At 38.2% G+C, this 25,643-nt stretch overlaps 1 protein-coding gene across 1 annotated transcript in view; it reads left to right on the forward strand.

Moving 5' to 3' along the window:
* The window catches only part of LOC139698581 (neural cell adhesion molecule 2-like), a 555,474-nt gene that overhangs the window by 377,464 nt on the left and 152,367 nt on the right, over positions 1-25,643 (forward strand). The window contains exons 8-9 of the mRNA XM_071597424.1: positions 15,912-16,042; positions 20,796-20,955. Of these exons, the coding sequence (XP_071453525.1) occupies positions 15,912-16,042; positions 20,796-20,955 (291 nt within the window). The remainder of the gene's footprint in view (positions 1-15,911; positions 16,043-20,795; positions 20,956-25,643) is intronic.

A 25,643-nucleotide genomic window follows, 5' to 3' on the forward strand; every position in this document is an offset into this window, starting at 1 on the left:
TTATAACAAGTATAGTTAAATTATTTTGATGTTGAATAACGTCCTTATTTGTGCCTGACTGTATTTTAGGACGCCTTTGTGGGGAAGTGCATGTCACATGTCTTTCTAAATCAATGTCAGTGTTGTCGGTGACTTTTATATTTTTATAAATAATATTATACGCGCTATCCCCAGATGTTACTGACCCACTAAGTGACCTGCCCTCTATCCTAAAAAAGGCCTACAGTGGTCGAGTATCCTATCCGCTACCTTACTCGCCGCTTCCGCCGTGTAATGGACCCCAGATCGGTTAAGGGGAGTCCTGCAAGATCGGAGGGTTGGTCTCAGGTCGACGAAGGAGGCTCCTATGTCCGAGCAGAATCTCGATAGTCTCTGGTTTATGCCTTCCACTCGGCTCCAAACCAGAGACCCGCGATCCTCCCTCGGAACGATGCTGCAGACCGTTAGTCCCAGCCGAACCCCCTCGACGCCCTGGACGCGCTTCACCTCGGAGCTCAGTTCCCTAAGGGAACGGAGGACCTCCTCGGATCCACGGTCCGTGACGTCGTTGGTGCCCACATGGGCCACGACCTGCAGCCTAGAGCACTTCGTGCCTTTGACCGCCGCCTCGATTGCCTTCGTCACCTGAGGGACTCCTCCGCCTGGTATACACCAGGCGGTCACCCGTTGATCGGCGCCTACGCGGCGCGCCCTTTCCCTCAATGGAACCATTACACGACGGACATTCGAGCTACCTATTACTACAACTCCCTCCCTTCCCGTTCCCTGACGTCTTACCCTAGGCAGTGCCCTCGGAGTAGGGATAGGGGCTGCAGGTACGGTGGTGCTGTCACCCGACAGCACCTGGTACCTGTTGGAGACGGGGATGGTATCTGCCTCCGCAGAGTCCAATCCACGCCGCAGCGTTACCTTCCCCTTGCCCCGAGAGACGACCCTCCAATCGTCCGACCTACGGACGTGAGACACTCCCTCGTTGGGAGATGGGACACGGGGTAGGTCTCTAATCGCCCAGCCACGTGTTGCATTCGGACGAGTCCGTGCACCCATATGGGCGTGGCGGGTTTTCGTATTCCCACCCCGAGCACCATCTCTCCTGAGGGGAGTCCTCCGGCCAGCGATCTCCGATCGAAGCTCCCGCACCATTCTCTCCAGCATGACAATACGGGCCCTTAAAGCCGCGCATTCGCCAGTGCCTTCGAGCATGGCAACAGGGGACCTAGATGTAGCCATCCTAATTAAACTACCGAGTTCCCAACAAAAGCTAACCTATATACTTTATGATAAAATTTCTAAGAGGGGTTAGTTAAATTTACCTCAATCAATAAGTTACGCTTTGGAAGATAGTAAAGAAAGGAAAGAAAAAAGATGGTAAAGAAAATAAAGCACTCACCGATAACCAATTAGATTCGACGGACAAAAACCACCGCAAGCCACTACGAGTACCCACTAGGAATACCACCAAACTATTAAAAACTAATAACAAGCAACACAAAAACTAAATAAACTTAACTATTTCACAAAATTAAAGCTAACACTAAACTACACTTCACTAGGGAAGAACAAACACAGAGGTACAGAAGTATCAGCAGGCACGCAGGTAGTCTCAGGTAGGGTCGAACCGGTTCTAGGGAGCGAGCTCGAGCACGTCTGTTCTCGGCAGAGGCCAGGCAGAGAATGACTACTTCAATGGAGAATGAGGTACTTCAACAACGTGACAAACCTACTCGGAAATCGGACTTTTCTCCCGACCATGACTCCCTCCAATTTGGACCACGAATTGTGAATCTTTCAGGACATTCCTTTAAACCCAGTGAAGTGTTATTATTGGAAAAAGGACTCAAACACATTCCTCACATCCCTGTCTCCGACAAAGACTTGGTAAACTTAGCTGTGGACTGTGAAGTCGCCCTCCGGAAAGAAAATAGTGCTATCAAACACGTTGTTAAACAGCAGTTACTTAAGGCCTCTCAAATTAGAAACGAAGTAATTTATTCTTCCGAGAACGCGGCTTTGAGGTCTATAAAACGTACTTTGGCCGCCAAAGACCTGATTATACAAAAAGCCGATAAAGGCAACGCAGTGGTGGTGATGGAAAAAAGCAGTTATGTCAAGAAATGTGAAGACTTCATTAAAGCAAACGACTTAGAAGTCCTTCGTTCTGATCCCACCCCTAAATTCCAACAAGAGTGCAAAAAAGAGTTAAAAGCCTGTGAGGGACTGTTTAAATGGTCAGAAATTTTTCAACTTTTCCAAATGAATCCTTCCGCTCCGAGATTTTTCGGACTCCCGAAAGTGCATAAGAAAGACATTCCGATAAGACCAGTTGTTTCAAGTGTGTCTTCCCCAAACCACCTGCTAGCGAAAAAACTCAATGTGTTATTTAGAGACTTGTCTCAATTTTCTGCGAAGTACAGTGTGTTAAACTCAGTGGACTTGGTGAACAAGCTCTCGGGAATGACAATTCACAAAAAGTGCACTCTAGTGTCTTTTGACGTAAAAGATCTTTTTACCAACGTGAACCCGAAAGTAGCCGTGAACCTAGCGCAGGACATCCTCCTTCGGAAGTCCATCTCGACTCCCATTGCCTATGAACTGTGTCTTCTTCTCTCCTTGTGCGTCTCCCAGAATTATTTCGTCTTCAACGGACAGTTCTACAAACAGTCCAATGGTTTAGCCATGGGCTCTCCCCTGTCCCCTGTCTTAGCAGATATTTACATGGACGCATTCGAAAAGGACTTATTTTCCTCTCCCCACCCCCTCACCAAGAACGTAGTTAGCTGGCACAGGTATGTGGACGATGTTTTATGTGTCTGGTCCGGGACAGATAGACAATTAGACAATTTCCTCTCCCACTTAAATTCATTAAAATCCAATATTCAATTTTCCATAGAAAAGGAAGTAAACGGTTGCCTGAATTTTCTAGATATCTGCATTTCAAGATCCCATGAGAAATTGCAATTTTCCATATTTAGGAAAGACACATACACGGACCATGTTATTCACTCCACCTCCAGACATTGCTTTTCACAAAAACTTGCAGCATTTCATTCCATGATCAATAGACTAACTTCAATACCAATGACGGTTTCCAGCGTTTTAAAGGAACTTAATATTATTAAGACAATAGCAGTAAACAATGGCTACCCGGAAAAACTAATAGACAAACTTTATAAGAGGAAAATGTCCAAGTTAGCCAGAAACAGTATTTATGGGTCTATACCTAGCGATATATCAAGGGCTCAATGGAGAAGGTTTCTCTATTTAGGCCCATTATCCCTGAGGGTATGCAGAAAAATCCCCAAAGACAAAATTAGACTAGCGTTTTATAACAAACAGTGCATGAGGAATTTAATTTCTCATACCAAAGACAGAATCCCTACAAGTGAGAAAAGTGGTGTTTATAAATTAAATTGTCAATGTGGAGCAGGATACATCGGCCAGACTGGGAGAAAGTTTAAAGAGAGGATCAAGGAACACCAATCGTGCGTCAAAAATAAGGACTCGGCGTCTCTCTTTGCCAAACATCTGCTGGACGAGAATCATCGGAGTGATTTTGTGCCAGAGTTCTTACATTTTGAGAAGAAAGGACAAAGGCTTGACGCGCTAGAGCAATTTGAAATTTTGAAATGTGTTAAGAATAAGGTTACCATTGTTAACGAAATCTTGTACCCTTCCCACTCCCCCCTTCTAGACCTTCCTTCCTTCCACACCTAATGACACCCCACCTACCTTACCTCCTCCCCTACCGGCTCTTAATACAGCGTTTTTACGTATATTCTGGGTTTCCCCTCTCCCTCCTGATCCACGCGTCCCCTTCACCACCTCCCCCTTCCTGAGTTTACAGAGTTCCTAATCCTTTCCTTTCTTCTAGCCCCTTGCTCTCAACCCCCTTAACCACCTCCGGGCCAACACCCCCCCCCCTGGGTTTTTTTTTTCCCCTCTTCCACCCCCTAACCCTCACCTCAGACCGGGGAGTTGTCTCTCTTCTCGCCTTCCCCCCCCCCCCCCAACCCACCCCCCCAATTTGTGTGACTATATATTCTCTGTCTTCTTTACAAAATGTACCTGATGATGACGTGCCACGTCGAAACCTAGGTCGTCCGTCGAATAAATCTATGTGGAATTACAAAGTTTCTCCTTTCATTATACCAGAAAGAAATTCACTACGAAATAAAATGGAAGAGATTCGGGTTCCGAAATGGAGATAATTGTGTATAATTTTTCGAGAGAGTGTCCCATTCTTTCATGTTAGCGATCGCTCACAGTAACGTTAGCCGAAACTGTCGCCGAACTCTTTGCATTAAATTTTATCTAATTATTTGGAAAATATCATTATTTTGTTTTTCCATCTATATACGTATATGAATTAATTGACTCTTGCGAACGGCTATGTAACGTCGGAATCATTGAAATTCATACGTATATTTGAAAAGGATTACTCTAGGCCTGTGATTGTCTTCGGAACTTTGACAATTCACTTATTCACTATAATTTCATAACTTTTGGCTTCATATTTACCCATTCTTTTGGCTTTTGAAAACATCACATTAACTCCTTACCTCTCCTTAGAGTTAGTTTTTAGCATTAATGTTTATAAAAGCAATAATTATTATTCAAATTTAATATTTTAAACATATGCCTAAATCATATTTAAAACTTTTTGATACAAATACCTGGAGCAAGTAGTATTTTCATCGTTTTCCTTGGCATAAAATAGGAAAAAATAATATTCACTTATAGTTTCATGCAGCGTTGATTTGTTGATATCGGAATGTCTCTAGGGTCCTTTGCCAGATAGATGCGAAGTTTATGAAATTGAATGGATTATTATTTTTAAAACCCTTTTGTTTACAATTTTTTTCCTGAATGCATATTTAACCCGTGTCTAAGGGATCCAAATAGGTTATTATTACCACCTTAATGGGGCTTATGAGGTTCCAGCCACTCTATGTAACACCATTCTCACGATGGATCTTAAGCCCGTAATCTTTGGCGTAGTACGTTTGAAGTATACCCATCTAATTAATTTGAAAACCACTCAATAGTTATGAATTATAAATAGTCAGTACTGTTCTGTTGCTCCGTTTAAATATTCAGGTTTGTATTACTTAGAGTATTTTTTTCGGGTAAGTCGACAATGGGTATAAAGAAATTGGAAAACACAAAAGAACAGATAATCATATGCAATTTTAAAATATTACGGCATTGTTTAATGTATTTTTACCAAATTCCATAAATTTTTTCATGCAATAATCTATAATTTTGTTTGGACGGGAAAAATGTACGTGTGTAGATGTATGTAGTATATAAAAAGTCCGAAGAGTAGGTGCATCTCAAATTAGTTGGAATGATAAATAGTCAGATATTAGGTGATATGTTGGGATATTTTTAATATTAAATATGAATGTTTATGCCATTAGCATGAACTAGATGGACCGCAAGGAATGATAGGAAGTCTGTAAACAAATTGTTAATGGTTGAATTTCTTGAATTGTAACAATGTTGGCTGGGTTTGCTGGTCATCTCTAGATATGCAGCTACAGGCCAAAATGCATCCCCTAATACTCATGAATTTGATAATTTCATCTAGTTGATGTAATTTTTCTTGCTCCCTTCCTTGCCTTCATAATTTATTGAATTTTTTTAACAATTTTACCGATAAGCTGAGGTGAAAGTTTCAGCGGCAATGAGTATTAAGTAAATTTGTCGTCATAATTTACTAATGAGTGAAATCGAAATTTGAGCTCACGGGAGAAATCTACTTCCCGTCTAATATCACTCTTGGTGCTGACCGCATGGCGTGTGTAATTCATTCACAAGGAATGTAGCGTGGATAGCCCTGTTTCCCTATTTCAATAAAATTTTGGAGCCCGGAAGGTCACAGTGCTGGAGTTTTCAATTTGGGTGACCATAGCCATCACCTGAAACTTTCGTCAAGGACTCTTCGATTTTGGGTTCAAATCCGGGTAATTGGCGGACAGGGATCTAACATCCTACCCACCGGGTTTCTCGTGCCAAGCAATTCACAAACTAGGGCAAGTGTAAGGTTTAAGGAGTTAAGAGACCTTTCGCATTCTACGATATGGACGGAATTTATGTGTACTTGCACTGATCGTAAAATTGAGGGAAACATGGCGTCTATTGATGGTAGCAAGACTATTTAACGTAGGAAACATTTACAGTGCACTGTTTCCTACGAATTAATATTTAAATTCACGAATTCCATGAGTATTTCATTAACTTAGATAAAAGTATCATAATTTTTGTACCTGGTTCAGCTAGTCAATTCACACACTTCCTTCGCTTAGTTTTAATAACCTGACGGAAAGTTGGCAAATTTATACTTCATTTGTGAAGAAAGTATATTGTTATTAATTTTCTGCCTTAATGAATGAATACCATGGAATTATGATCTGTTCGTAACTTGGAGCATAGGGCCTTTAAATCAACGAAATAAATAATATAGCAACAAAAATAGTAGTTTTACGGTAAACAAGTCAAATTTTTCAACACCACAACAGACTTAATATAAGTCGGGGAATTTGTTGAATCTGCTTATTTTCCCGTATTGACAAAAACAGGATTAAATTACAAAATTCATGATGCAAATCGGACGGTGTGGAGCGGGCGTCATCTTTTCCTTGAAATAGACTAAAAGTTCCCGTTCTCCGTAGATGGCGACTGTCGATGTTAAGGGTGACGAAGCGAGAGAGGTAAGAACAACGTTGCCGAGTAGACTCCTTCAATAAATTATCCGTATGAATGTAATACTTCTTCGTTGCGCTGATAAATCAAATTTTCGTGGCAAATTTGGTAAGATCAACGGGAGAGGGCGATCCTGGAGACTGAAATATCTCCTAGGCGGTAAAGTAAATAAAAAAAAAGAATTTCGTCACTCAATATATTAGGCCGAAAATGTCACGGGCGTCCTTCCTTGGCAAAAGGCTTCCCCATTCCACAACCTTACCCACCGTTCGTTCCCCCATCCCTCTTCCCATGTACCCTGCATGGTGATGAAAAATTCAAAACGGAAAAACTCACTCTGTCGTCTAGACGAATAAATCCCGACGTTTTTCTCAGGCCGTCAAATGCCTCTTTGCTTGCTTTCTCAAGCAGCGGGAAGGGGTAGTACTTTGAATCGAGAAGAGGTCGTATCTAACGTTAACGCCTAAAATCGAAGAAGTAAAATATGTATGTACACTTCATACTAATCCGCCTCCAATTTCCACCCAACTCGCTAACCACTTTGGAGTTCAGCAGATGATATTTAACGCTAGTATTCAAGCAGGTTCCTATTGAAAATTGGTAATAAATTATTAAATACTTTCTGAGATGGATTTCGGGGTTGGAGATTTTGTCAAAAATGTTTTGATGCATTCATTTTAATTGTTATCCAAAAATGTCTGTTAGCGAAGTTCACGCCTTAGGTAATCTATTCGGGATTCTATTTTGCTCACTTTATGGGTACGTTTTTTTTCCGAAATGCATTTGAAAATAATCTCTTACAATTCAATATGGTTTTGGTCCCTCATCGAAAAAAATAGTTTTAATTTCTAATCATTTGTTAATTATTTTCCCGAATCCTTTAGTCTATGGTAACTCATATTTGGAGTGTCTTCTTGTTCTTTGAAACTCTCGATTCAAATAATAACCGCTTTTTTTCGGTAGTTGGAAAAAAGTATCATACCCCAATTTTTCATGCATTCATAAACCTAGTTGGTTCTGCTTTGGATTGCACTTATAAATCGTTCGCAGCCTTAAACTCTCGTAAAATAAGGTAGGGAGGATAAAATAATGCAATCATAAAGGCTTCACATTTAACGAAGGTGTCTTAGCATTACTGAATAGGATGAAGATGACGAGCGAGGGCGTCGCAAGGGACCATTTTTCCTTCTCTCTACTGTCGTAAATGGAGCTCCCATGACTGACTTTTTACTCAGAAACTCCCGTATCTCGTGGGCATTCTTAAAAATTCCACGCTCTTCTACTCAAACAGCCTCCTTTCAGCGTTCACATCACGCTCTCTGCTGGACTTGCAAAGGTTTGAGTGACTGAGTAACCTAGGCAACCGAGTCACCAGTCTCGTTTATTAGCAACGTCCGTGGCAAAGAAAGCCGGAAAATACTGAGCGCATGGCCACTGGGGGGTATTTATGTGCACATCTGTCCATGTTGTGTATGTATGGGAGCACAGTGGAAGCCTTTCGACACGACTTCACCCACTGTAGGTGACCAAGTCGTCCTAGGGACGTGGCATGGAGGACGTAGCGGACGCAGTCGGGGTTTCGCGAATCCTCACGGGAATCGTTGCTTGGTCTTAAGGCTGGACGGTTGGGACTGGAATGAGGGGTCTTACGAAGGCGGAAAAGATACGAATGGGTCGGCTCGAAGGAGGAGGAGGGAGGGCGAAGGAAACTTTAAGATCGTCAGAACTGACGAAAGAGCGTAAGTCCCGGGAAAGGGAGTGGGTGTGGGGAGCTATCGAAATCGAGTGACTGCTCAAAAACTTGGGCAAACTCCGCGAAATTACAGTAAAAGGAAACAGAGAACGGTCAAGATTTTTACGTGTAAGTCCTTTGGTGGAACAGGAAGTCCCCGAGGTACGTGAGCGTTGGAGTTGCGATTTCATATATTAACGACTGAATTTAAATTCTCTTTTGCCGGTGGATGGTGTATAATGAACGCCGAGGGCTCTGTGCTAATGAAAATATTCCATTTATTTAAATTTGGTGGCAACCAATACAATTATTTGTATTAAAATGTGTTCAAAATTACTTCCGAAATGGGTGACTATCCTTTATTTTATATTTTAAATAATTTTCGCGCCCGCATGTTATTTACCTATATTTATGCATTGTATAATTAATAAGTTTTAATTTAAATTTAACAAAGGCTCCCTGATAATTACTAATACGGCATCAATAAATTAGGATTTATAATTATAAGGCGATTTTAATATAACGGTATTTTCGCTTACAAATTCATTTCCCGTAACATAATTTATTTTATCATTAAATGCACTCAGTTCGAAGGAAAAAATGAATTCACACCTCTTTGTTTAAATAGTTTAAATGCATATTATAACGATTAATATAAAATTTATACGCTATTATTTGAATTTAGCATTTTCTGCTGCTCATTTATCGTGTTGTAAAATTAATTAATTTGCAAAGAAATTTATTTAAAGCTTAATTTTATGTGTTTTATAATTTCTTCGACAAAGATTTTCTTTTAAAATATGCATTACTTAGTATAACGCGATATGAAAATACACTGTATGGTATCATAGTTTGCTCACTTGAATTCAAATCCCCTTCAAATCTGAAGTTTATGCGATGCACCCAGGATGTTGAGGCGAAGGTGACGAGCGGCTGAAAAGTGTCTTTTGTTAGTCGTTGGCCATATCCAGTAATGATTTAAGGCCACGAATTAATGAATTTTAGCAACTGTCTGAAAATATTAGACATAGAACAGTGTAAAGCGCTCACCGAGTATCGATTACGATCTGAAGGGTTATTTATGCCCTTGAACTAAAGAAAAACCTTTGGCAGCATTAATTATAAATATGAAGAGCAATAATACTTAGGCCTCAAAATCTTTGTTCTTTTCATGTATTTTATTTTTTTTTCTCTGTCAAATACTGACCAAAGAGGCATTTATTTTACTTACTGTCCTGCCAGAAATAGGGGAACATGTTTCCAAGATAAGATGATTACCGGAGTTGTTTAGGAGCGGATTAATATACAGGATATTAATGCTTATATCATCGAGAAAACTGTTCTCCTGAAATGAACCGTTGAATCACAGCATTCATATATATTGCAAATTCTTTTTTCTATGCAACCACTTTCAAGTTATGTGACAATTACTTGGTTTTGTTATAAAATAAATATTCCAGGAGTGGTGTAGCAAAAAAATTTCTTTAAGAATAAACATAACCTGGGCCAAAATAAAAAAATTTGCGTTAGTGAAAGCTGGCTGTGCACAAAATGTGGATGACAACTCTTTCAGGGTATGAAGAATAATTTATCTTAACTTGTTTTAGTGATTAATATCTTATCTAAGGACATGTTTATCCATCTAATAAGATGTAATATCGTACCCCTGTAATATACTCAGCTTACTTACCTTCGAAGAAACCTCGCAATTAATGCATTTATTTCATCAATTGGATTGGTGAAGTAATCTTCATATCAAGATCAATTGGCTCTCCTACCGAAAATATATTCACATAAATTCTTTTTTACTACGGTAAACTCATAAAAATAGTGGTTAATGTGATTATTCAGTTTGTGCCTAGGCATGACAAAACATTCCCACGATTTAACGAAAAAATGAGTTCTCTTCCTTATATTTTGTTCATATCTTTGGAAAATAAGGTATAAGTTTCTAGCATGGTGAAGCTACCCAAGGTATTTATATTTTCACGTTTAATAAACTCCCATATGCGTAAACAACATAAACGAGTGCTTCAGATACGTTGTTGAGGATGGAACATGAAGTACAATAATTCTCCTTCTAGGGGATTTAGGAGTGCAGTAAGAAAAAATCAATGGACTTATTTACATCCTGCTGTGTATTCATCTCATGTAGGAAAGGAAGAGATAGTGTCCGCGCTGAATATTTAGGCTGCAAATCTTTCAGTACGATTGCGGGTTAGATAAGGCAGTGATCTCGCAAAAGACTGGAGATTTCAGGAAAGGAAGTCCCACCCGAATGAAGGGAAGAAAGGAAGCGGGCAAATGACGGAATTATAGAAGTGTGCAAAGCTACTTAACAAAAGGGATGATAGGACGGTAGAAGAAGTTAAAAATGGGCACTCCATGAAAAGGTAGCGGGCGGAGTGGATGGGAAAAGGGAATGTGCCGAGTAAGAATGGATTCGCGTTGAAGTTTATGGGGCAGTCCAGGTGTCTTTCTTTGAGGATCGAAGGGAATAAGATTTCAGTACGAGTAAGGGTGTTGGCGTGAAAAAATTGGGAGCAGTTGTCTACGTAGAGCTTTGAACGTCTTCCAATGTCTCTGTGCGCGAGAGATTAAAAAGAAAAAGTCCAAACGTCCAAATTCGTGGTGTTTCTCTACTCACGTCTCAGCAGACTCGCCGATGACCTGGATCAGCAAGAGAAGGCGGCACAAGACGTTGGGCGTACCTTTGTATTGTTTATTAATCCGTGAAGACGCACAAAATTCTTCATGATTTATTTTATTTTGAAGTTAATTCCCATATTTTTGGGCGGATTCTTAATTTGAATTGCATCAACTTGTTTCTTTTATTTTCAATGAAACCGATTCATTCAATTTTGAGCGATTCTACATAATATTTTCTATTTTATGGCGTCAATTTAACTTTAGATCATCTTATATTTATATTGAGCCACCTAATGAGATAAAAATACTAACTTCTTAGGGTAGTAGCGGAATATTTATTTGAATAGCAATGTGTGAATGCAATTTATTTTATGACCGCGCGCATCTTTTTACATCGAGTACGTGACTTTTAATTTTCTGCGTTATGATTGTAAATTTATTTCCATCTGCCCAGACGCATATTTTTCTCGATTTATTACTCACTACGAAACAGATGTATATGCTCCCTAGACATATTCTAAAAGATAAAAGATTCTGTTTCTAATTTATCCTGTGTGTATACTCCAAAAGATTGTTTTCAAGTTACTGCTGTGTACGAAAAATAGGCAATTTACACTCGGCCGGGTTTCTAAATATTAAAAGACATAGAGAGTTTAAAGTTAACTTAGTTGCTTTTGCTAATAATATTCAATGATTATTTGAAATAGGCGAATATAATAGAGCCTATTTATTTTCTTTCTGTTAAAAAATTTGCATATAATGTATATATAAGCTTAAAATCGGTGCCATGTAAGGGGATTTTACCTTTTGTAATTGATACGTTTTTATGGTACCAAAATAAGAAAAGTTGGCAACATTAAGGTCCTTCATTGTGAAAATAGATTGAAGGACTCATTAACCCGTAAGTAGGTCATTTAAAAATTGAATTTTGGCGAAACAGCATGAATAAGTAAAAATAGAAAAAATAAGTGTAAACAATTAAGGGTAGTATGGCTTGTTACTTGGTACATAAATATTAAGAAATGAACAAAGCAAAAGTTAGTTTTAATTTAATGGTAACCGTAAAATTGAAATAATTTGAGACACATGATTTCAATTTTACGAAATTGAAATACTTGACTTTTTTTGCAACGACAACCGACTAATACTAAGACCACCAGGTATCCATAAAAACATTTTTGTTACATTCACCGAATACAGCCATTTAATTCTACGGGCAAAGATAACGAAATGCTTTCCTCAGATGATTGTTTGGTTAGCATGAATCGAGCAGAGACAGTGGGGAACATGGACATGTCATGGCGTTCGTTACTCAATTCTGAAACGGAATTACGCTCTTGTGAACGTCCGATGCTCTTTACATTTAATCTTTTATGCTAGACAAGACGCATGGACGTATGTGGTGATTAAAACTGTAATTGGCTGATGTTGCAGAGTTTAATTGAATAGCTTATTCAGCTTCCAGGCATGCTTTTACTCTAGTTACCTATTTTTTATTTCTCCCCGGCGTAACGTTGCTCACTCCCTCGCAGAATCGAGAACCACACAACCACGGTAAATCCTTTCATGGTGATGTTAGAAAATGCAACCGTTTTCCCGTTAATTAAATTGCCAATTGAGAGCTATTCGAGCAGGAGGAAGCGGTGAGGGACACTACTGAATATCTAAGCTGGGGTTTTACAAACGAAACCGAAGTTATCTCCGCGTGTCCTTTTGTTTCTCTCTCCGCGACATGAAGTGGACCCTAGGGAAAAACGCACGGAAGTTTACTCTTGGAATTAAAACTCTCCTTCATAATTGTAAGTTAGCATTTGTCAGTAAATAGTCGGGCAGTGATTTCAGCCAATCTCTTATGGTCTAAGTGATTAAATTAAACCGGGAAAGTCCTAATAAGCTTATTTATAACGACAAGTGTCTAGCATCTTGATTGGCGATGAAATGTTGAAGACTGTGATAGAAGAGAGAACGTTAGGCTAGCAAGACATTAGAAAAACGTTAGGCATGTAGAAAGAAATGAAGGGGGTTAGAAAGTTCGTGAAAATGAAAAAGGGTATATTGTAGTGTCGTGTGTCAGGTTGTATTTCATTTATATTTTATGAACATTGAGTAATGTAATTGTTGTGTGTTTATACACAATTATTCGTAATTAATTCACTCAAATGTTCAGAACCGAAAATAATTCCAAATTCCAATGATTTCATTCATCTGACTTTTCAATTATGAAGCTTGATGAAGTTTCATACATCCAATTTTGCATAGCTATAAAGATTAATAAATAGCATGTGCATACCAGTTAGCATAGTTTTGGAAATAAGAAAAACAAATCCCATATTACATTGTTGGCAAAATAAATTTGCTATAAATATATAGCAAATAATTTTTTCAATATTAAACCTCATATGGTTGTTATGTTGATAATTTGCTTTCTAACATTTCTTCGCATTCAAAATAGAACATTTTTAGGAAACAGGTGGTGTATACCAAATTTTTAATTCAAAACTTTTTAACATTTCTCTGATAAGCTCTATGGTCACATCTTTGGCGTTAATAAAAACAATGCAAAAGACTTGTGCTGATGCATACTTAGGGTAAAAGACGTTGAAAAACAGACTGCATAGGTATTTGTTTGTATTATTCTTAGATTCTCTCTTGCTAAAATTACTCAAACATGGAGAAATCAACGAGAAAAATACATGTAAAAAAGTCTCATTTGGATAACTTTTGAACTTACTAGAGGTTATTCATATATTACCCTCATTTATGTTCTCTTCATCTTCAGATTCCAGAAGGTTTTGCTTGCACTATTTTCCCGACTAAATGCACAATAGTTAAATCGTCAGACTTATATTCTTTTAATGGTAACATGTTGTTCTCAGTATTAAAGAAAATGCTGTCGGCCTGCCGTATTTTTTTTGCCAGAAAGCAGCTTGGTTATTTAAGTTATTATTTACCAAGTTGTACTCAAATATAAAGCCTAAGACCCCACGCCGATATTACCAGACTGGATGACAGATCCAGAAATGCTCCGGGGTGTTCTCTTCTTGAGGCATAAATGCATCGTGGCACCCACTTTCAGTCCCCTTCTGGGTACATTGCAGCTATGTTATGCAGGGGGATCTTTGCATCCAATATCCGTGCGCGGCGGCCTCCCCGATCAAACTAACCCGTGTTCCCAGCGTGTCGATAACCCCTCCCTTAGCACCATCTCTCCACTCCACTCGCCCTCTAAGACCATACCCCATGGGACTTCGCATGCCATTCATTTCTTAACTCCAGAGAGGGAGATATTTTGCCATAATTGGATTTCTCTTTGATAAGGGTTTTAACGAAGGAATCCAAATTAAGTTTATGGCCAAAGAGAGAAGATGCCACATACCTCCTTTCCTCCCTCCCTCTCCAAATAATCTCTAAAAATCTTCCTTACACCCTTTCGCCGAAGGGGCAGAAGAGAGAGGAACGGGCAACCAATCGCCCCAAGGCCGTGGCAATTCCCTCCCCTTTAAGAATTTTTGCCACAGTGTAATTCGGTCTGCAAAGAAAATGTTCACGTTTTCATTTTGATCATTTGCTCTGAAATGAGATCATTTTCCAGAATGTGGTGTCGTATTTGGAGAAAGCCTTTGCAAGGCGGTCAATCTCTCCATTTATTTTCATTATTTCTCGGGAAATAATGCCGAGAAATGGGCATTTGACATGGCATATTGATGTTACTCCGGCACAGCTGTTATTTATAAAATGTTGACACTTATCGGATTTCCTTTATCTTTGGGGTTAAACCCTGTTTCATATTTATTTGTTACTCCTTTGTTTTTTCCATCAGTAGTTGACTTCTCTTGAGGTTCGTATCAATTCGTTTATATACACGATTGGTTTCGAAATACTTTATCTCTAAAGACAGGGTACGACAGTGTGCAGAAAATTGTCGAAAGATATAAAAACCTTGATATAGCTTCTATTTACCTCAACTGCTCCGAAAGGGAACGGCTTTGAGGGTATTAAGCAAATGATTGATAGATAAAAACATGACATTTCTTTCTTTAATTATGTTTCTTTTGGAGGGGTTACTTTCTTTACGTTTCATTAATTTGTTGGTATAAAAACGGCATATTTTAAAAGTACACGTTAGGTTCAAGTTTCACCTAATGAAAACATGAAGGAGAAATTTAGCTACTATATTATCATTGTAAGGAAAATACATTGTGATGAATTTCAGCCCTCTATTCGAATGTATTGCCTAGTTTTCATTGACCATCAATAGACTAAATCACTCGCGAAGTTGTGAATTGAGGAGTAGTTGGATGCTATTTGGGCTTTCAGGAGAGTGATCAATAATTATTTGAATGTATCATCAATCTGGGCTTAGTAAGTTTACAGAATGCCCTATGAGTCTGAAGTTAACTCTGACCCATTCAACGGCCGGTTATTAGCATTGGTAGAAATTCTCTCAGTAATGTGTCCAAGTCCAAAAATAAAGAGCACCGGTGAAAACTCTGTTACTGACTGAATTCGAAAACTTATCACCACTAAATTGGTCATGGGTCATAATGTTTAAGTATTGAAATGGGAATTCAGTGCTAAGGATGGTATGCATTACCATACAAATCATCCAGGACAGTACATCGAAACTCTGTGACTCCAGATTTCACGCCTCCGGTTTTTGTCTAGTACGGCATCAGGTTAGAAATTTTTCGGTACGAATCATGTGCAATTATGTCCGTTCAATTAACATCCTCTTTGGATAATTTTAATAAGCGCGATATTTGTTAGATTTCGTATCGTTTGTGTTTTGAAAAAGTTTTTACCAATAGGTATTTTCTCTTTTCAGATATGCCAATGGTTTCTTTGAAGATGGGCAGCAGTCTAAACCCCAACGACATTAAAGAAGGGGATGACGTATACTTTGAGTGTAACATCAAGGCAAATCCCAAGGCATACAAGCTGGCTTGGTATCATGAGGTAAGTTAATTTTCAAGTGGTCATCTATTCCCTTTGCTAGACGTGAAAAGCAATTGAAATGATATGAAGTATTGCAGCAATTTTGTCTTTGAGATTATCCCGATCACATTTAATCTTTCATTTTAATGAAGATGGTTTTGCTAGATATTACGTACGTATGATTCAAAGCTTTCTTTCAAGGACTAAGTAATTCAAATTTTAATGATTTATTGAGCCATATTATTACTTAAGAATCTGTTTCTAAGGAGTAATTGATGAAATGCGTCAATTGAGAAAATTCCAAAATCAGATTCTAAAGTCGGAAAGGCGCTCATAATGATAATCTTCTGTCAGCGCAGTCTTGCAATATTTTGTAATCATTCCAGAATTACTGGTTGTTTTAAATAGAAATACTTGTGAAATCCTTTCAGTGCTCTTGAAAGTCAGAAACGAATTTTGGATGGTTTCCGATCCTGTAAAACTTTGATATTTGAAACCGTATGAACTGCTTAATACTAACCCTCTCTATCTCTAGAAATCAAATGCCTCTACGAAGTCAATAAATATACTATTAACATTCGTATTTTTACATATAACTGATTTAATATCTTGATAACTAACCTTAGGATTGATAAATATCTCTTTGATACGTAATATTCTTACTATGCCAAAAATCAGACGATGCCAAAATAATAAATCTCGGGCTTTATGAAGTCAAACCTATGATAGTTTAAAAAATGCACCCAAAATCTATGAAATGGAAAAGACTTCTCTCTGTCTAAGTTCGAACTAATGATTTGCATCAAACTGTAACCATATCATACTGTGAATGACTTCGATGTATATTCTTTTTTTACTTAAAATAAATGTAAAATGGAGAAATGGCGCTCATATGCATACGCTTCTTAAGACGCTATGGTTTATTATCAAATACGTTGCTTTGCTGACGATTCCTATTTTCCCGAGCTCTCTCCTCGTCCAACCAAAAACGCGTGTTAAAACTTTAAACGCAGTTATTAACTTTTTCCAGTGATGTAAACTGATAAATAATTTTATTTATGTTACCGTACAAGCTAACACCAGGGTGTCTGACGGAGAATGACTGCACACAATGTCACATGTAGAATGTTAAAACTAGTAATTTATTCGTGTTATTGCACGTAATTATTATATGTAAGAGATCTGTAACTTCATATCCGAATAGCTTAAGCAATAGAACTTTAAAATAGTTTTACTCGTTGTAAACGTAATGAAAGAGTTGTACTCCGAAATTTCAGCTATATTTCTACCACATAAATTGTAATGAATAAAGAAGAACGTAACACATTGTATTTTGCCGGCAAATTTGAAATACAATCTGTAAATAATGGAACCCAACGATAAAATATATTAGATATGAGACAAGCCTAGCTGCACCGAGTGAAGTAACATTTTTTGAGAATGCAAATATTTGGCAACCGCCTGCTTGCAAAACCTACCCAATCAATGCCCCTGTACTTGGCACTATTGATAGTACGTAAATACTTTATCTGGGAATGGAAATAATGTGATTTTTTCTCATAAACAGGGCAAAAGAATCAGTTTATAATTTTATTGCTTAGAGTTTTTGAATGCATATATGTAATCCCGGATTGTTATCTTGAAATATTATGTCATCGTACAAAGTTAGTTGAAATGTTACTAAATACTAACAAGAAAAATAAAATTGTGTTATTCATGCCATTTTTTGCTAAATTAAGTCAAAAATCAAAATTTATGGGTCGGTTGAAGGTTTAATTAAAAATAGCAATTTTCCACAAAATAAAGTTTAATGCGACCGGTTTCAATGTTACTACATCATCATCAGGTCGCATTAAACTTTATTTTTGTGGGAAATTGTTATTTTTAATTAATCATGATATTCCACCATATCACGCCTGAAACGTCTCTTTTTATCGGTCGAAGGTTTATTGAGAAGCTCTATCCCCCCTCTTGTAGTATATTATTTCTTTTTTCTTTGTCAATACTAGGACTTAATATGCCATTGGTATTTCACTTCTCGTAATTATTTGCATAGTGCAGAAACATATGTCGTAAAGAGTAATACCCTTAGGTCAAATGCTTGGAAGTAATGACAGTTATAATATAATTTGTGACTGAAAATCGCTATTTCTGTCAAAGAAGAATATAAAATGACTCAATAAATGTAATGATAATGAAAATATGTAAGCATTAAAAAATGTACAGGCAGAATCCACAATAAAAGCTCATAACGCCATTTGAATTAATTTTTATAAAAATCGAACGTGTCAAGTTTATTAGCACCCGCGCCGACACACCCAATGCTGCGGCATTATCCATTAACCATTAAGATATTGAGAAAGATTGCCAGTGGGAATTGCATTGAATATGCTAATTATTGACACTATTTTACTAATCTTGAATGCTTATTTATTGAAAGATATCCTTGGATCTATATACACCCAGTCGCGGGTTGTTAAGAATTATCCATACTAATGATGTAAGGTGGGACTTTCCACGGGCGTTAATCGTTAATCAAGGGCCCAATTGGTACCTTTGTAATGATTTCAATATTTCTTGGAGATATCGAGTATCCACGGCCTCTCGTCAAAATATATCCTAATATTCAACCCTTGGCGTAATTCACTTCGTATTTCTTTCTTTCACGGTGCTTAGTATTGGAAAATTCACGTGGAAATACATAATCTCTAGAAGTTAAAATATGAGGAAAATCATGGCGATTAGAATAACAATGTTTATGTTATCGTTACAAATTTCTGATTTAAACCGAGCCACGATGATCAGGTTTTACGATGCTCAATCCCCTTAGGTATCTATGGGCAAATCTGTCAAAAGTTACTAACATAATCACTTCCAAATTGGGCGCTTCATGAAAGGGGAGTGTAAAAAAAACGAAAGCGAAAAGGCATCGCGAATCCGCGGAAACTGAACCATGGTTCTACCAACCGAGGGAGAGATGAGGGGTTTGGGCGGGAGGATTTTTTTTCCCGTGACCGATTATCCCTGTTGCCCGGAGCGATGTCGGTCCAATGTGACAGCTTATTCCCCCTTCCCCGCAGCTTTTTAATCCGATGGTGGGAGGGAAGTCAGACAGGCCATCATGTCAACGCTTCCCTTAAAACTATGACACAGGGAGTGGGGTGCCCTCAGCAATGATTCGAGGGCCTCATATATATCGACCTCGCTTTGATAACTTGTTGCCGCACAAAGGAATCAGCCGTAAGGCTTCTAATAAGTAAAGTATTGACATCTCAGTTCCTCGATGTTGATGTTTAAAGATTTCACCATGAGTAGTAATTGCCTCCTAATCTCTCTATACTACTGAGGCACTTATGAATTAACGACAGCTATTAACTCGTTCCTGAAATCAAGCAAATATTTATTCAATGTCCAATTTGAACCCGCAAAATTCCTGTTTTTCAACCAGCTCAGCATATTTGTGCTCCACTCGAGCATATATTTTCTACTTATTTGGTTAAGCTTTGGTATTATAAGACCCTAAAAATGGCTCGTAATATTCAGAAATTTTAATGTTAATACTTAACTTGTCATTCTAGAGCAAATCCTCAAAAATTTTTCTTTGCTCGATGCTTCCAAGAACCATTTTCTTTTCCTAGAGAAAATTTTATGTCAAAGAGTACCCGCGTAAATTGTTATCGTAAATTTTAAGTGTGCTTTATTGTATATCTTCAGTCGCCATTAAATATTATTAAAATATAAAGTTTGGCAAACTATTGGCTAGTTTATAAAATGAGGATCCATTGAAACCCACCGGTCACTTGATTACGACTTCACACTTTACCAAAATGCCCAAATTATATCAAAGTGATATTTTTGAAAATATCATCAAATATGCGAGTCAAATTTCCGAAAAATAGTTTTTCTTGTACCTCAATCATGCCAGAAATTGGGAAAAAGGGCCAAGGAGATGGATTACTAACTTACATTTGGATCTTAGGATATGTATAAGGGTGTATTTTGATTAAATTTATGCCTCATTTATCATCTTATTACGAGCTTTCGCCAATACTTTAATACATTATTTTTCAATCAAATTATTTTTAACCGTGAGGCAAAATATCAAGTGATTTTCCTGGAAACATTTCTTAGCGAAAAAACATGTTTTAAACGGAAAATTCTATTAAAGTCTATTCATATGGGTAGTGGATAGATTATATGAGCTAGCACTTGCTCATGAATTTAGAAAGCAACTTGACAAGTGATTCAATGAAACGTTTTACGGGAAACTTTACAGTGAGCAACAGGCATTACGCATTCCATTAGCTTTTTAGTCTCGTCCGGCGTAGCCGATGCATATCATTCAGCGGGGCCTTCTCTGCGTTCTCTGCCCACATGCGTGTTATTCGGTCGGGCGGGAAAGTCGACGGGGGCACGCAGCGGCAAAAGCCCGTTAAAAGGGTTGTGTAGCACTCTTTCGAGGCGCACGACGTGGGGCGAGACAATGAAAAATCAAACACGCCTCCACTCAGGCGTGTAAAACATTACCTTCGCTGTAAAATTAGAGTTTGCTGGTGTGTGGGAAGAGGGAATCTCTGGGGAATGAGAGGCCATGGCTCGGGGTGCGCCATCTCTCTTACCATCCTCCCTCTCATTTTACACGACAACGCTTTCAAGGTTTTTATTTTCCACACTGTCGCCACTCTCACTCATTCTGTGTTTTTTCTCTCTCCCACCTCCCGTTCCCTTCCTCTTCGCCCCCGCCTCTCCCATCCATCTACCGTTGGATCGACAGGGGAGAGAGATTGTCCACAATGTTTCCGCGGGTGTCATCCTCAGCGACCAGTCCCTCGTCCTGCAGGGAGTCACGCGGAACAGCGCGGGAGACTACACGTGCCTGGCGGCGAACACGGAGGGGAAAGGCTCCAGCAACCCCGTAGCGCTACGCGTAATGTGTAAGTACTCCAGCCCTCGGCCCGACATATCACACACCCACACACTCAATGCATCACAACCATCACCCCTTCCCCATTTCCATACTTCTCCTTCCGATTTTCTCTCTCTGACCTCCATCTCATCGTTCTCTGCCCTCGGGATGTATTCAACCTACGTATGAAGGAATGCCATACTGCCTAGTACAGATCGGCATCCAATGACCGAAATAGTTCTTGGAATTATTTATTTATTTCATGTAATATTTTTATATAAGGTCACTTTTTAAATTTGAAAACAATCTTCTTTTTTCTAATACCCTGGCCGAATCTGAGGCTTATTTGCTAAAACTACCTGTAGTTACGATGCTTCCTTATTTTCGCGATGCGAAGACGCCTATTAACGAATAAATCGAAATAAGTTCATTTTTACTTTTCTAAATTTGATTTTGTTTCTTAGTTTGTGTCAAATTACAAATGAAGGCATTAATTAGGTTTTGTAAATGACGTGTATCTATGATACTCGGTGAAATGGTGGAGTGTATGAACCTGGGTTGTGTAAGACTTTCTTCAATAATGATAATGGTTTTTGTATTTACAAACCTATGATAAAAAAAACCTGTATCCAATGTAGAACTCAAATCACTTATATATATATATATATATATATATATATATATATATATATATATATATATATATATATATATATATATATATATATATATATATATACACACACACACACACACACGAGGGTCATCCGGAAAGTAGTACCCGTTCGTGAATTAAAGACACAAAAGTAAATATTAACAAACATAAAAAATTTTATTTGAAAGAGGATACTTTAAACTACTTCTCAACATAATCTCCAAGCAAATTAAGGCATTTGTCATAACGTGTGACAAGTTTCTGTATTCCTGCTGCATAGTCCTTCGCCGCCAGCTCATTGAGATACGCGAGGGACCCATCTTGCACAAATTTTTGCATAATGCAGATGGTGTTTAACAATTTCATGAACAATTGTTCGAGAAACATTGGGAAAATGCTCACAGATGTCATCAATTGTGACGCGCCGATCGTTCCTCACGAATTCGTCAACTGAGCTCACCAGTTGGTCTGTAATGACAGACGGTCTCCCCGAACGCTCATCGTCGTGTGTGTTCCCCCTCCCCATGTTGAAGTTGCGACACCACCGCCGAACAGACGACTCGTCCATTACATTGTCTCCATACACCTCCTTTAATTGGCGATGAATATCACATGGGCGAACGTTTCTTGCATTGAGGAATTTAATCACTGCCCTCACTTCACAACTGGCGGCGTTCTCAATTTTTTTAAACATTGTAAACAATCACAGAAACAACACAGGCAATGCTAGCGTCACGCAACTTGGCTCAGAGAAGGCAGACAAGCCACTGAAGCTATCTGACCTCGTCCAGCGGCTACTCGCGTCGTCAGCACTTCATGCGGCACGAACGGGTACTACTTTCCGGATGACCCTCGTGTGTGTGTGTGTGTGTGTATATATATATATATATATATATAAGGGACATGAGACATAATTTACCAAATTGAGACCAATTTACCTTACTTAATTTTGGCCATGAGCTAAAAAATATCACCTTTATGGTTTTTATTTGCCGATTACAACTCTGAATGGAAAGGTGAACTAAAATATCACATATTTTAGATAACGGAGATACATTCGGACAACAAATATCAACTGTCGCAGGGGCCGAGACGGCCTGGGGAGCTTTGAAATCATACCAGTGGATCAGTGGCGAAAGAAACATTTATTAACCCTCAGTTGCCATGGATTGGCATTGCCATCGTACTCACTTGTAGCGCGAGAGAGAGAGAGCGAGAGACTGGTACGCTGGGATGCACGAGCGGGCGGCGGTGGGCGCTGGGGAGAGTCGGCAGACGCGGTCACGGCAAGCGTATCCAAGTCGTCTGTCGAGGGGCGGTGGGGTCTGGAGAGAGTCGGCAGACGCGGTCACGGCAAGCGTATCCAAGTCGTCTGTCGAGGTGCGGTGGGGTCTGGAGAGAGTCGGCAGACGCGGTCACGGCAAGCGTATCCTAGTCGTCTGTCGAGGGGCCTTCGGATCGTCTTGCACGCAGTCACGGCGAGCGTAACTAAATCGTACAAGACGCGGTCACGGCAAGCGTAACCCGGCGAATCCTGGTGACCGCGGCAGTGCGTCCGTTTAAGTATGATTTTCGGGCCGACCCTTGCCCTCCGCCGTGCGCCATCCTGGTCCATTCTGCACGGGACCTCCCCCGCCACCCGTGTGCGTCAGGGCGGCCATTGCCCCCTTATCTGCGCTAGTCATACCCCCGCTCTTCCTGGTATTGAAGACCGAATGAGTAGGAGCGGGTGGGTATCGGAATATCGAGGGGGTGTCTAGCATCCACTCGACACAACTATGGTTGGTAAACATTGGGCAGATTCTATAAATAATGGTGTTTTCTGAGGTTAGTCGTAAGAGTGTAATAAAAACTCGAAAATGCTGGTCAATTTTCATTTTCTTGCACTTGGGCTCACTTATTGATATAGCATATCTGATGGAAACTTTCCTTGGACTATAATACAGTATCTCTTATCTTAAAGTGTCAAGTTTGTCATCACTTTAACAACTTAGTTGAATTATTTCAGAATTAGGTATTTCCTTATTGAGGGCTTTATACTTTTCTTATGATAATTTTTACGAATTTTTTATAATTTTAAAAACTCATAATGCCTATTGTTATATTAGGATATACAAGTATATGTCTAGGTATACGTTCAGTGTATAATATACACGCAGAAAGAACGTGTACCTGAAGTAAAAAAATTAAGTTTCTTCTGGAGTATTTAATTCCTCAAATTGTAGTAATATTTTTTGTCCTCATAGCAAGCGATTTACCAGGCTTAAAAAATTGATTATAAAATATTGATTTAAAAATATTTTATAATAAATTTATTATTTATTAATTAAATAAAAATCCGGTTCCATTTCCCGCCATGTCTTCAAATACATATTTGCAAGGACATTTAATATTAGATTGACGTTATATTTATGCATTGGCAAACATTTATTTATATTTTATTTCGTACAGGGAAACGTTCTCTCTGAAATTCCAGCATTTAGTATTCGCTGGTTATCATTTATAATCTCTTGTAAATGATAATCAGCCTTCTCTTCAAGTTATCATGCAGTTTGGGTTTTGGGCCATGGAAATACTTGTTTAAGCCAATTGTTATTTATATAATTCCAAATTTAAATGTGTATTTTTAAAAAATGTCTATTCTGCTTTTATTGCGTGAGTTAAGATATTATGGTAATAGCAGATGATTCGGACTTTAGAAATTAATATTTAAAAAAAAGCATTCTGAAAAGGTATTGAAGGTAAGAAATTTTCTTTATAAAAATTAAGAATGTTTCGTTTTAGGAATGCGATCTAGTTGACTCATAGAATATGGGATGCATTGACCGTTGGATCCTTTTGTTATATGCCGAGGCGCATTTACACTCCAAGGTGCCTAAGCGGTCCACATTTCTGCAATCTAATCAAAATAGAGTGAAGATAGAAATCAAGCTGAGCCTCTAGTGCTCTCCATACAAAACTCGTCTATTATTGTCAGCTCCATTTAAAAATTCATCTCCATTGGCATTATATTCAATTAACTGAGGAGAAGAACTATCAATACCATGCTTCCGATTTCCATAAAATTTAAATGCGCACGCACACTGTATTTTTTCGAACTTTCAAACTAGATTAACATTTGCATTCCCTGATACTCCACCTTGTGAAATATTGAATAATATTCTGATTGGATATGGTTTAGAATAAAGGTTTGTTTCTTAAAAGATTTTTCTTTAGCTTAACTCCATCTTCTAAATTTTCCTCTCTAATTCTCATTTCATTTTTTCAGTTAAACTCTTGAAAAATTTCTCATGGATAACGAATAATAACAATATAAATTAATTTGAATAACCAGAACGATAATACGTTATTAATTACATCAGGTAAATTAATAATTTTTTTTTACAAAAGGAAGGGACCTTTTGCTTAAGGAATACCATGAAATGTCAATGATTTTCATGCTGTGAATGCTTCAAAATAATGCTCTTCTCTTTTAGTAGTTTGTTTTTAAACACATACTTCTGAGCAAGTGATATTTATGCTTACGTGATTCTTTAAAACGATAACTCGTTGGGGGATTATAGAATGCAGCTACTAAATGTTCTAGTGTTCACAAAGGTTTGTCATTATCTCTTTCTGCTCCACTTTCAAAACTCTCATTAATAGTTGTAGCACATGGGGCCTTTTTTTACAAATGGAGAGCTTTTTAGCTGAGTAATTCAACTGAAATAGTAGAGCTTTTCAATAAAAATAAGACCTTAATTCTTTTAACTTGGATTCTTCAGGCTTAACTTATATTAAAGCGTCAAGGGCTAATAATTATTCTGGGTTTATCCTTTACGTTAGCTTTTATAATATGTATGAAAATTAAAGTAATCATATCATCATTATGTCTTGGCAATTTTGAATTATTTAACTTCATTTTATTTTTCTGACGTTATAAATCATGGAGGGTTTTCAAAATCAGTTTCCACCTCTATAATAGAATATTCAAATGTTGCTTTCAATGTGTCTGTGTGTTTATACGTATTTTTATAAAAAATAGACAATAATGCATATTTAATTGAAGTAAAATATGATTT

Source organism: Hetaerina americana, unplaced genomic scaffold (assembly GCF_022747635.1).
Source record: "Hetaerina americana unplaced genomic scaffold, ioHetAmer1.1.p SCAF_9, whole genome shotgun sequence".
In the NCBI taxonomy this organism is placed as follows: Eukaryota; Metazoa; Arthropoda; class Insecta; order Odonata; family Calopterygidae; genus Hetaerina; species Hetaerina americana.